Raw genomic sequence first — 14,158 nt, 5'->3', positions numbered from 1 at the left:
TCCTCTCTTCTTTTATTCGTGGGTTGCTCTGGACTTGTTCTGTCTCGTTGAGGTGCTGTTTATTAGCCACTATCCATCTTTGCTTACAATACTTATGAATTTAGGCTATATCGAGGCAATATGCACAGTATACACATATGCCAATTAGAGACTGACCAGTTGCAGTCTCCTAAAACATCAATGGGAAGATTCAAACAAACAATTCTAAGTGAATATACAGACCATTTTTTTATTAAAAGGCAGTTTCCTTATAGTACTTGTTCAATAAAGTATGAACACAGGTTGATAATCGGAACAATGTAGTTGTGTTTTTTTTTAATGAGTAGGTTGAGATTACAACACAGAAGTTGACTGTGTACTACACTTTTCGATTTTTTAAACATGTCCTTTAAAATTAGAGAACATATGTAGAGTACTAGCAACATTTGATCACAAATGTCTTTGAAGCGTTGCTTGTGCATGTTAAGAGGTTAGATAGAGATTATTAGGTAAATAAGAAAAAAATCGTTTGGTCATCATGTGAGGTGGTTAAGATGTATTTTACTGTATGACCCTACTAGGAACTAACTTGCGGCACAATGGTTGATTAGTGAAGGAATAAGTTAAAAGGAAGCTACGAGTGGCAAAACAAAGACAGGGTATCAACCAGTGAAATCAATGCCCAGTGAAATAAACCTAGCGTAACCCACTTGTTGATAATCTGGATGCCCGACGTTGATAATACCAGCAGCCATTTTCTCTTGCATGTAACGAATGAAATTTTCATTTAATATTTGAGTTTGTTGTGCTAACTCAACAGGACTACTACCAGCAGGAAGCGCTAGACAAGCACATGAAGCACCTTCCTGATTAAGTTTGCGTTGAACACCTTCTAGTTGTGCTGGTTCCAGTCGCATTCTTTGAACTATACGTAAAGGTCCACCACTTGTGATTAAGGAGAATTGTGGTTGACCACCACCTCCAGAAGCTAGTAACGTCATACAAGCATTAAGTAAATTATGATTTCCTTGAACAAAATGTAGAGCGACACGAGTTTCCATGTTTTTCAAAGATAAACGACCTTGCCAAACTAAAGGATAGGACTATAAAAACATTTAAAGAAACCTCGTGTAAATGTAATGAAAAAATTATCCTTTCGTCTTATAACAACGGCACTAACAGTATTTTGATAATAATTAATAATAGTAACAATAATTAAAATAATGAAAGAATTTACAGGTCCATGCATCAAAACGCAAGCTTGTCCAACTACTTGTGGGATATGCTGATTTTGTGAATTTGAATGTTACAATCCAACTAACCAGACTGAAACTAATTAGGTTTGGATGAATGGTTGGAAATCGTTAAGAGTCTAATTTTCTAAACAATACCTAAAAAAACAAAGTGATCTTTGGAATCAATGTGGTAAGAACCACTAACTTCAGTGCGTTGAATGATGTCACTTGATTCAGTAAAAAATGTCGTTACAAAGTTCGCTAGCAGAAGATATCGAAACTTTAGAAGCGGGTGTAGCCATGATTTGCATGACCAAATTATTTTAATGAATATTCAAATGAAGAGGATAACCCTAATTAACATATAAATAGAACTCGACCACATTTCACAATATACAACTGTCAAACTAAGTAAACAGAACTATGATTCTTAAAGGTTATATTGATCCTTTTAGCTTGAGTTATTGTAACGTTCAGAATAGAACGTCCTAGTGAAGATGCATTGTGGATGACATTCTAGTCAGTTAGTTATAAACAAGGTGGAACCTGGTAGAAATGTGGATTGATGCAAGTCACCAAACTGCATTACCGTGACATTTAAACTAATATTGAGAACCACATTCAAGACAAGTGAAATCGGTGTTTAAAAAGAAATTCCTTCGAAAATTATGCTAACAACGGTAAGTTTATATAAAGATACTTACGGAACCAAGCGTGTTCCAAGATTGGACATCAGAATTAGGAGTAGTAATATTATTTACTGGAGGTGGATCCGATCCTGGAAGACGAGATGAGACAACTGGTGGAGATATCATATTATTGCTACTAGGATCAACTTGACTCATGTCAGAATCTACAGGATTGATTAGTACAGGAGAAACGAAAGGAAGCCCCGAAGCTGGAGGTCGATGAGGACTTGGACTGTAACTGATATTAGTCGCAGGAATATGCTGCATAGTTAGCGATGGAGACAAACTTTTGGCACATATACTACTAGCTGAGTGAACTTGAGATTCAGAATGACTGATTGGAATCGATGGTTTAACAGGACCACTACAACCCCGATTATCAAGAAACTGTTGAGCTACATGTCTCAAATAAGGATTGACCTGTGTATCTGTTGTATTATCATTAAGGTTACGTCTCATATTAGAACCATTAAGAGCTGCATGAAAGAGTGCAATAGCAACAGAAGGTTCCACATTCCCACCTAGCCGATCGATTAATGTTTGCAAAACAGGATTAGCTAACGGTGAAACAGAAGAATTTCGTCCAAGTATAACTGGCGATGTAGGTGGAGGTGGAGCGTTTGAAACAGTTCTTGATGTAATCTGAGGATGACTAGTACCGTTAGTTACGATTGGTGTTGAAGGTGGAACAAATGACTGTTTTGTTGTGCATATGTTATTATTTTGTTGAGAATGAGACACCAAAGAGGAGTGTTGTGAAATTGGTGTCGGGGTAACATTAGTATATTTACCACAAGAAGCGAATACAGGTGCAGTATTCAATGATTGATCGCATGCAGTACTAATAATACTACTACTATTACTAGTAATAGTACTATTAGTAACTGTAGTAACCGATGCTAAATGTGGTCTCATGGGTGCAGACTCCATTGCCGTTTGTAAAGGATAAAGTTGAGAGGTTGTATTTGTAGTCGAAGTGACTGATTCACTTATTGTGCAACCAGATTGCAATATCTTGGGATGTTGATAAGATGTATTGTTTATATTACTGTTTACGTAGATGTTATTATTAAACGGCAACTGAGCAACTGAACACGTAGAAACTACTGATGTAGTGTTGAGTTGATGAGTAGCAGTAGTTAAACGATTATGTGTAGTATTGGTTAAATTTGCTGAGGTTACACAAACTGGTGGAGTAAAAATTCCATGTGAAACTTTAGTTTCATTGTGAGTAGATTCAGTCGTGTTTTTGTTTATATTCAGTGAATCTTGTTGGTTCCATTTAATGTTAGCTGCTTTCCCTTGATTATTGTTAGGATTTGTGACAGATAAAACAGCCGCCTGTATGGTTTTAGGAAATGAATAACAATAAAAAAACAAACAAATGTAACCATGGAAAACATAGAATAGTATTATTATTGTGAGCATTTTGAGGTGAGTTTCATTCATCAACTATAAAATATTGACAGTTTTTTTAAAAAAGAAAAGAAGAACAAGAACAAGTAAAGCCAAGTCAGTACCATTTTTTGGTTGCAATCACCCGTTGGAAAACACAACTGCTTTTCATTATCAGTTACTTTAGAGGTGAAATTCTGACACTACTATATCACCCTATATCACCTCATATAGTCACGAGTAGACTACACATACAAACAAGTGATATTCTACATTTATGTAAGAAAGAAACATTAATAATGACATTTTCATTGAAATTGGTAGACATTAATGTAACTCAACGACCGATTGGATGTTCACAAACCAATTATTATGCTGAAGTACGCGCCTAGGCAGTGTATGTGCGAGATCCAGGTTCAAACGTGTGTGGACAGTGTGGTTGGAACGATCAGTCATAATCAATATAAGTATGAAGGGGATTTGAATGAGAACAAGGAAATTCCGAGTGCTGTATGGAGGCGAAGTATAGAATTTCAAGGAATGACCTATTCCAAAACCTTTCCTCCTGTTATGGGAAAACTGTCGCTGGAGATGCTAGTTGTCTATAGAGAACAGTATAATTTCACCACAACTTTCTGCATGGTACGGAGTATTACTCTACTCTCTCGGACTTCAAGTAAGAGCGAAAAGAATGTACATTATTTAGACGTCGATTTATTGGACTGCTAATTTCTAACTGGCAACCACTCAATATTTATCGTCAGAATCGGCCAAGAAGTAAGAAACGGAAACTTGTTGAAATACTTTGTGCTGAGAATTCTATACTGTACTAAGAATATAAATGTCTCTCACCAAAAGCTATTCATAAAAAAATGCATATTAAAGTGACAAATTATTGACAATAAACATTGTGTAAAGTCTGAGAATATCTAACTATTTTATACACTTTGAATAGAAAAGAAAAAAAACCGTAAATAGTATACAATTAAAAAAGAAAAGTTCAAATGAAATAGAAATAAATATTAACAAACCTTTATGTTAGCAGCAGCCTGTTGAGCTGCATTCACAGGTAGTGTAATAGTGGCTGCAGAAATTGTACGTGAATTATTATTACCAACAACTCCAGCTGCTGCAGCTGGACCAGTCACTGTCACTTGACTACCTGGTATAAGTTGTAAAGCAGCGAGAAGAGTATTAAGAACTGCACTTCCTGTTCCAATATTTATAGGATTGCTTGAATCATTCTTGCCTAAATTACTAGTTTTTCCAGTTGGGATTGTAACAGCGGCTACAATTGGTTCACTAGTTATAGGAAGAGAAAATGGTATTCCTGTTTGTGTGTTTGATATATTTGTTACTATTGTTGAATTAACCGTTTGTACTGACGGGTTAGTTGCAATGCTTATAGTAGGGAAAGTAGTAGTAATAGTAGCAGTAGTAATAGTAATGGTTGGAGTACAAGTTGGGATATTGGCTAAAATACTAGGTAATGATATAGATTCATGTGGTAACGGATTGTTGACGGAAATTTTAGATGACTGAATATTGCTCGTACTAATAGTTGTTCCGACCGTAGTAGTAACAGGACTACTAACAGTATTACATGACCAATTTTTGAGATAACTTTGAACATCAAAATGACCAGCACATACATCACTAATCACTTCGTCTACTGTATCAACAGACTGGCTAGAAGTAACACAGAAAGTGGTCGGTGGCACATTCAACACAGAAGATTCAGGTGAAGATAATGAAGCAGTAGTGATGCATGAAATTATCTCAGGATTTCTGATAGATTTTGTATCTAATATTACAAGTCCTGGTGATGAGTTAATTGGTGAAGATGACGAGGCAACTACAACAGTTGTAGAAGGAAGAGATTGAGAATTTGTGGTAGTCATGTTTTCAGCCGTAGTACAAGGCGTTTTACGAGTTTGGTGAATAGAATTAGGAGATGGACATAATGATGGAGATGATCGATGATGATGTAACTGAGATGGATTGAAACCAACTGGTGATTCTTCATCGAAATTCGGTTCATAAGGATCAATAGATGTGTGAATATTACAGCTTTTCATTTTCTGTACACAATCAGCCGAAGATGACGCTGCACCACTGTGCGCAACTTGGGAACAACTTGTCGTTATCACAGAATGACTTGGAATAATGGCTTCCGTTGATTTAGTAGATAGAGTTGATGGAGCACAAGAAACGGGAATTAAAGTCGGATTAACTACAGTTGAAGATGTTAAAACTGCAGGTGTTGCAAATGAAAACACAGTGTTATCTTTTAACACAGGAACAGTGTTTGATATTGTTTTACTTTCAGAACGTCTTTGACGTCGACTTGCTTGACTAACGGGTAATGCAGTAGATGTATCTAAATTGTTATGACAAATCTCAGATCGCTTTAAAGATGTTTGTGGACTGTCGAGTGTACCACATGATTGCCTTGTTACACGAGTGCTATTCACCTGACCAACAGGTAAATTGAGGGGTGCACAAGCATTGACTCCCGGAATAGAGGGTAGTTGTAGATCAGAAGATATTTTAGGATGAGGTAAACCAGATGTACAGGGTATAGTTGAATTTGTGACATGAACACTTGGAAAATCAACACTGCACGTCGCAACAGGATGGCCAGACATATGTGCGTTAGGACTTACTAACTTCGCAGATCTAGACGAAGTATTAGTTTTTGATGGAGAACATGTACTTACAGTAACAAGAAGTGAACGACGTTGACCACTGTATGATCGCCTATTATGAGGTGAAGCCATCCCAGGCAAAATATTTTGTTCGTTGTAAACTTTAGGTGTTTGATTCATGGATATAGTCGATAATGTCGATACAGGAACCGACATTGTAGAGGTAGTTGGATGATGAGTAGAATGGTGACAATGAGCAGCAGCCGCAGCTGCTTGTTGATTTTCTTCAACACGTTCAGCCTTAACTCGTTCAATAACACTTTGAACATAACGAGTGATATCATGTACTTCAGTCGGTTGAGAATTCAATGACATTGAAGACGACATAGATGTCATCGGTTTTACATTACTCAAACATGTTTGACGTGGAACTGCGTGATCTACTTGAATGACAGTTTCAGGTGATTTTTCACGAGCTTTAAAATTAACAGGTTTATTGTCAAGAACTAGAGGAGAATTAATTAATTTAGGAAATGTACATACTGAACTGAAAGAGACTGAATCATGTGATGAAACAGTTGATGTTGATTGAGTGAAAATAAGAGAAGTAGGAACACAAGATATCTGGTGAAAAATATCATTCTTTGGAGATGGTTTTGTTGTTATTTCCTTGGCAGGATTTGTTTCATTGACTATAGTTATTTCTGAATGAGTAGAACAAGATAAATTAGTTTTCAGAGAATCCACAGGATTATTCAAAGATGCAATATACGGAGTAGCAGAATCATTATTTGTAACATTTTCAGCTGAGGGTTTAAATGAACTGATGGCTCCTGTTGTACTTGAATGGTCAACATCATCATGATTATCACTTAATGATGGTATATTATTGCCTTCAAAACTATGAACAGTGGAATACTGAGAAACAACAATGGTTTGTAAGAGAGGAGGAGAACAATTTTCTGCTTTATTAGATTTTGATTCAGTTGGATTTGGAGAAGAAACTTTAGTTGAAATTTCTTCAATCATGGCAGAACTCAACGGTTGTTTGCTTGTTGTTTCTAGCTTGATTGATAGATGTTCATCAGAATGGAGTTGTTGATCTCCACCAGTTGGAGACATTTTGTTCGACAATGTGAGTGAATCACATCGATTTAATTTGTCGTGATTATCATTATCGATATCATTAATGGATACATTAAAGCTATCAACTTTCTTTTCACCTGTACCACATGATGAACAAGAAGATAAAGAATGCTGATTATTCACACTGATAGAAGATTGTAGCCTTAAAGAAGTGTCTTGAGGTTTCTCTTCATCCGAAGATTCCATAATGGAATTCGACAATTTTTCCACAAATGAATCAGATTGATAAGTAACAGTATTTGGTTCAGGTTTACTATCTAACAATTCACAACCCTCATCGTCGTCATCATCATCGTCACCATCATCAAATTCTAAATGAACTGGATTCGGTGAACTTGATGCTATACCAGAATGCCACTCATCATCATCCTCGCCATCAGTGAATTTCAAACATGGACTATTTGCATCGTCATCATCGTCTTCATCAAGTTCACATTGTTCCATCGGTTCAGTAGATATAGTAGATTTGGAATTGGCAGAAAAACGGTCTGAATCCAGAAGAGCATCAAATGCAGAATCTCCATCCGCATCTCTAGGTTGAAGAGTACCAGCAGTAGTGGTATTCATGGTGCACAAATTACTCAAATATTTTTTTTGTTTTCTGTTAATATAGTCTGAATGACAACGGCTAGAATTAGGACTGTGAATACGTGAATCTAAACCGAATACATTAGATTCATCAGTTTCACTATGTACAGGAGATGACATTTGTCTATCTCCTCCTCTATGATGAAGATAAGAATCTTTCATACTATGATGATCACTTGTACCAGTAGTGTGAGATACTGAGTCAGAACAGCTTATAAAGCTGCCTTTCACATCTTCTGCTTCAGAATCTAATATGGTGCCATCATCAGAAAAGTAAGGTTTTGGACTATGAATACGATGTTGTTTTCGGTAAGTTGAACGATGGTGTTTCGGTGAGGTGAAATGTCGATGATGATTTGTATGATTATAGATTTGGTTAGAACAATCATTTTCATTAATATTTTTTTGTAATGTAGTTAAAACTCTTTTACGTTTATTAGGGTGTAGATCGGTAGTTGTAGGTCTTGGTGAAAGAACTTCATTACGTTGCCTTTTAAGCAAACCACTATTAACAAATGATAATTTTTCTGACGATTTATGTCTATCATTGTCATTAGTCGAAGTTAATTGTTTGGAGCATTTGTTATTTTGTTTATTGTGTGACTTTGATTTTTTCCCGGTATCTTTCCATTCTAATGCATTTGAAAGACTGATAAACTTTTGGTTCGACTCACCAGATCGGTGATGATCTGTATCATAATTATTACTAATATTATTACGACTGAATGGATTAGAAGAATTAAAACTTGAGAAATTCGTATTTTTCAACTGATTCAACTTGTTTGTTGAGAAATGAAGTTTTCGTTTTGCTAAATTCGATGGATCTCGTTTACTATCATTAGTTGAACATGATAAAGATGAACTTAACTGACTTAAAGCATCATCATCATCGTCATCTTCGCCACCATCATCATCATTATCACTAAGGTGGTGATTTGACCATTTACGGTTTGAGACCGCGGCAGCGGAAGCAGCAGTGGAAGGTTTAGTTGGTCGAATACACTCATGATAAGTAGCGGAGACTGGGAATCGCATACCCAGACTTAGTCGAGTTAAAGTTTCCGGTGGAGAATTCGAGTGACATTCACCTTCGCTTGATAATGAAGATGATAAAGAACTGACAATACTTCGACGACGTTTATTTCTTGAGTTTAAATTTCTAGACATTCTTCGTGAAAAAAGATGTGACTCATTCGCATCGTTGCAAATTTTATCACTATGTATATGAGTTGAATGCCATTGAGATAGATGATTACTATCGCTGAGGAAAGAATGAATTGAAACAGTCTCACTTTTTTGACGATTAATATGCTTCTTATTAGAAGAACGGTTGGTAGCATCTAATTTGCATTTTGAATTAATAGGATGATGTGATTTTCCGCTTAGTGAAAAAGTGTTATTAATTTTACCACATTGCTCATTAATAAACGAATCTGGAGAAGAAATGGGAATATTATTAATATTGGATGGTGGTGGAGACTTGTTTGACTGTTCTTTCTTTCTTTGTTTCTTACTATTTTTCTCTCTAGTAGAAAAAGTCTCAAGTTGTCGTTGACGTCGTTCTTCAGCTTCTTTATTTGTACGACGCTTAATTTTGTCATACATCGACTCATAAACAGGTGATCCACTACTCCACCAGTCTGTAATATCATTGGTTGCTCCACCAACAGTTGATGCTTCTACCCCAATACTACAACGTCTAGGATCAACAGATGTATGTCGAGATGTTTTACATCTAAGCGGAGGGGCTGAAACTGGAGTTAAGGGCAATGAATCATTAGTTTGTTTATCTTGGTTAGAAATAAACAACTCAGTATTTTCGGAAAGACTGCAAGGAGAAATTAAATTACTAGGCTGCGACGATCGATTAATACCAGTAAGTTTTATTGAAACCGTTAATGGTGTTGTAGATGAAGTACATGAAGGACTATTGGGACCTGGAGAGGATGAAGCCAATGCAGTGTTAGAAGATAAATGAAGTTTTAAGCTTGAAGGCGAGTCGCTGAATGTTCGGGATTTATTTGTATTTCCACAGTGAGAATTATCAATACCATTGGATTGTCCAATATGAGAAACATTGCGTTTCAATGAAGGAGATGACGAAGTAACTTTAATTTGGCTATTGGAGTTAGATTTAGAGATGACTACAGATTGAAAGTGATTCGTTGTTGAATTATTGCTTGTTAATGGACTACTACCAGTGCTACCTCCTCCACTACTATTTGTACTACTGAAACTAGGACCACCACTGCTTACTCCACTACTGGCACTGACAGAGCAAGCTGTTGGAGTTGGACTAACTCTAAACTCGCCCATAGTTAAAACTGTAGGCGTATGAGTGAGAGGTTGTGAAGAAGTCGATAATCTCAAAGACGAATGATGATTAGGTACTGGACCAATAAATTCGGACTGACAACCGTTAGGTAGAGTTTCACACCCATTATTCGGCGTTCGCCGGATATTATTATTTCCTATGATGGAAGAGGAAGATCCTCCAGGACTAGAGAGGCCACCGCTACTGGCGGCTGAACTGCGAATAGGTGATAAAACGGATGAATTCACTGTCATAACTCTTAGAGGTTGTTGAACAAAAGACGAGTCAGATGGTGTATCTGTTAGCCACGATGAATAAGAATCAGCAGACTTTGAGCTTTGTGTGGTTGAAGAGTGTGACGAATCAGTTTTTCTACACGACTTGTTTTCTTTGGGTTTTCCAGTACTTAGAGATTTATGAACTTTTAATTGACAGCAATTTGAGGATGAACTGCGTTCCGATAGTTTAGCTGAACGTTTGTTATCATGTGGATCGATGGACTTTGATTTATGGTTACTTTTTATAGATGGAGCTTTGGCACGACGACTTGATGAACCAGTACATTTAGAAGATGCTGCAGACGAAGCACTTATCGAGCTCCCAGAGGATGATATTGATGTACTACTAATACTACTGCTGCTAGTACTATCACTACTCACACTTGTACTACTACTGCTACTACTTGTACTAAGGCTACTCGGGCTACTGTCATGTGATCGTTTTAACCGATGGTGATAAGTACGATCTGATAATTGATTCGATTGATTAGTAGATTTTAAACGTGATGACTTTCGATTGGAACATTCCCTTGAAATTGTTTCAGACTGTTTTTCTATAAACAAATTACTACTATTCTTCACCTCGTTAACATCTTTATAGACATCTGTCAAAGGATGACTAAGCAAATTGGTTTTTTGGTGATTATGGTTAGAGGCTAGTCCAGAGGTGAGATGTGTTAATGTTTGTGTTGAAGTTCGATTTGAAGTCTTAGTGTTTGTATTCAATGATGAGTGAACAGTGAGAGGAAATACGGAACCGGGAGAAGAATTACGACTATTGCAATCAATTGATTTCGAAGTCAACGTCGTGATTGCTGTAGAAGCGGTAGGTGGTTGAAAACTACTGGTTTTATTTGATGAATCCCATCGATCCACAATATTGGATGATGAAATAATTCGAACACGATGAGAATTTAAAGACGATCTTGAATAAAGAAAAAACAATATAGAAATAAAAAAGATTAAAGTTATTACTATTGAAAAGTTAGCTCCTAAAATAATGAACTAATGAGAACGTACATTTCAAAGGAGCAAACAAGGGAAATCAACTTATTTAACATTTTTTAGCATTATAAAGTATGCATTTTAGAGAGGCACACAAGAGATAATAATGAGCAAATCAGTTCACTATTGATCATTTTAAACCAGATTCTATTTAACTGTTTTCTTTTTCATTATAACCGTTAACTACAAATATTTGAATGTCATAGGTGATTTGCGATTTTACTCTGCAATATCGAAATATAGCGTACGTAATGCCGAATCACTCAGACTAGAAGTCAATTACCAATAACTACTGTAAAAACTCTATAAAGCACAAGTACGACATAAGCTATTACTCAATAATCATTTAGTGTTTATTAAATTATCTAGCTCTTTTTTTGTCCACGATGGACAGATTTGAAGATTATGCACTATGAGAAATGTTTGGAATTCGTACTTAGGTTAGACACACTTGAAAATTGGATCTATGCAAATGTTTATTCTTGAGGATAGTTGTGAAACGCCAACTCAAGTTAACTATAGTCCCCCCCCCCGAAATCTGAATGATAGATATGATATTGTGAGTAAACAACGTTAATATAAGTGAGAGTAAATAACATGAAAACCATCCAAGAATAATGTTTTAATACATTCACTTTTTTTCCCAAAAAATTGTAGCTAAACCAGATGCATATATTTATGTATATAAATACGTACCTTGACGCATTTAACTGTAAATTAGTGACAATGCTTGATTGTCTAGGACTAGCAAAATCAACTGCTATAGGACGTCGTGTCAAAGTTTTTACATTCTGACCAGTTATTGTAATTCCTGTTGTTGATGTAGAAGTAGTAGTGGTCGGTGGTGTAGGAGATGAATAACGTTTAGAACAGCGTAATTCAGTTAATAGACGAATTGCATGCTCAGTTGAATTTAATTTTATATAAGCTGCACAATGAGGTGGAGATGTAGAAATTAACGGAGTAGATTGATTACGTGTACTTTGATCAGTACGATTGATAAGTGCAATCTAAAATAAATTTACAATTATTAATAGTAATCATTAATGTATACTGATTTTCAAAGGAAACATTTTCTTTATTCATTAAAAGTACTTTATTTACTTCTAACAGAATTTTTTTAAAAAAACACCTTGAAAGACATTTGAATATCAGGATATGTATATACATTACGAACGGGATACCAATTGTTATGAGGTGATAAGTGGTTATAAGTTTAGTAAACTTAAAGAATGGAAGCTTCAAGGTAACTAACTAGTATAACGAGAAGCAATTTATTGAGTAAAAGAGTGATTTAGTCGACGCACATACACTGGATAAAACTTATCTGTTTAACAACTAACACTAATTCATCGAATGATATAATAGTTTGGGAATAGTAATTTGTTTCATACGGCTGATCATCTTCAGAATGAACTTCAAAATTTATAAAGAAAACTGCTTCTATTGTTGGATTGTGTTATAAATTAGAACGAATAGTTTCACAGTATTTGAGCGCCGAGTTGATGTAAGACATTAAATAGGAATAATATATTTGTATATTTGCTTCTATTGTTGGATTGTGTTATAAACCAGTCAGGTAAGAGCTAGTATTCTAAGAAGTAAACGATAAAATTTTAAAGATGATTTTTTAATGTTAATAATTTGCACTACAATGAGTCTGTTTTCTGTGTTGACAGGTGTCAAATCCTATTGCCCATTACTCAAATGTTCAGTTTGTTTGAAATTAATAAGTCGAATCTTTGATAATGATGCCTATAACTCCGTTTGGAATTATAGAAACAATCTTTGGGATCATTTCAATTAGTGAAAGGCGATGATGATGATAATAGTGATGACGACAACGATGTCGTTGTTTCTTAGGTAATGTTGAACATATAGATGAAAATAAAACAAAGCTTACAATAAAACTCTGATGAGAACAAAACAAACTAGAAAAAGTTGCATTTCTTCCAGACAGATAGATACATACAAACATTTTTGTATCGATTTAGGAATAGGTTATTTTTGACTTCCCCTCTTCGTTAATTGTTTTTTTTCTCCAATACAAAAAGATCAGATATAATATACACAGAGTAGCAGTTTAGAGAGGGAGAGAGAGTTAAGTACTGAGACGGAATTTATTGTGGTGGATGAGGAGAGAAAGATGGTGATCAGACATTATTGATGAAAGGGGACATTATGAACTAGACAAATAAAAGTTTGCAGGTAATAATCATGTTAGTAATTATTACTATTCTAGTTTTTTATGTACATCAATACAGAGACAGGAAGTTATATTATTATGATATGTGTTGGGTCATTAAAAGGATGTGGAAATATTTACTGTTTTAATCGATGAATTAGTTTAAATAAAATATAAATAGATTAGTATAGGGAGTGGCAAATAGTGTTAGTAGTAGAAGAAAAAGTACTGGTACTACATCATTTTACAGTCCCTTCTTAGACAATGAGACTACACATAAGAATATACGTATACATACATATGTAATCCATATTGTGTTACCACCTTAAGAATTTGTTAAGTTGATTATCAATGAACAAGATGGGGGGGTGAATAGTTCAAACAATGTTAACAATTACACATGGTTTGCAGTGAAGATGTGGTTTATTATTTAAACCCCATTTCGACTTAACACGTTTAAGATTGTGTCAGATAGTAAGTGTTATTAACCGATATCATATAAAGAATATGACACAAAATGGAGTATATATCACATACTTGTTGCTTTGAGGAATTTGGAAATTTGAAGGAAGTTTGGTCAAAAGTTAATGAGAATAGACACTACGTGGTTGTTACTTTTCATCTACAAAGCTACTTTTTATTTTAAGAAAAAAAAGGCAATAGACAGTTGTCAAAGCAGTAGGCTTCACTTTTTTG

At 35.2% G+C, this 14,158-nt stretch overlaps 1 protein-coding gene across 1 annotated transcript in view; it reads right to left on the bottom strand.

Moving 5' to 3' along the window:
- Smp_159350 (platelet binding protein-related) overlaps positions 1-14,158 on the bottom strand; it is a gene marked incomplete at its 5' end in the record, with an annotated part of 32,383 nt that overhangs the window by 3,706 nt on the left and 14,519 nt on the right. Inside the window, 10 exons of the mRNA XM_018796452.1 lie at positions 690-1,082; positions 1,919-2,599; positions 2,798-3,244; positions 4,330-4,628; positions 4,782-7,349; positions 7,440-8,551; positions 8,621-9,113; positions 9,237-10,568; positions 10,701-11,197; positions 11,974-12,287. Of these exons, the coding sequence (XP_018650664.1) occupies positions 690-1,082; positions 1,919-2,599; positions 2,798-3,244; positions 4,330-4,628; positions 4,782-7,349; positions 7,440-8,551; positions 8,621-9,113; positions 9,237-10,568; positions 10,701-11,197; positions 11,974-12,287 (8,136 nt within the window). The remainder of the gene's footprint in view (positions 1-689; positions 1,083-1,918; positions 2,600-2,797; positions 3,245-4,329; positions 4,629-4,781; positions 7,350-7,439; positions 8,552-8,620; positions 9,114-9,236; positions 10,569-10,700; positions 11,198-11,973; positions 12,288-14,158) is intronic.

Source organism: Schistosoma mansoni, chromosome 2 (genome assembly GCF_000237925.1).
Source record: "Schistosoma mansoni strain Puerto Rico chromosome 2, complete genome".
In the NCBI taxonomy this organism is placed as follows: domain Eukaryota; kingdom Metazoa; phylum Platyhelminthes; class Trematoda; order Strigeidida; family Schistosomatidae; genus Schistosoma; species Schistosoma mansoni.
The sequence above is the reverse complement of the archived record's forward strand: the minus strand, read 5'-3'. Positions and strand labels throughout refer to the sequence as shown.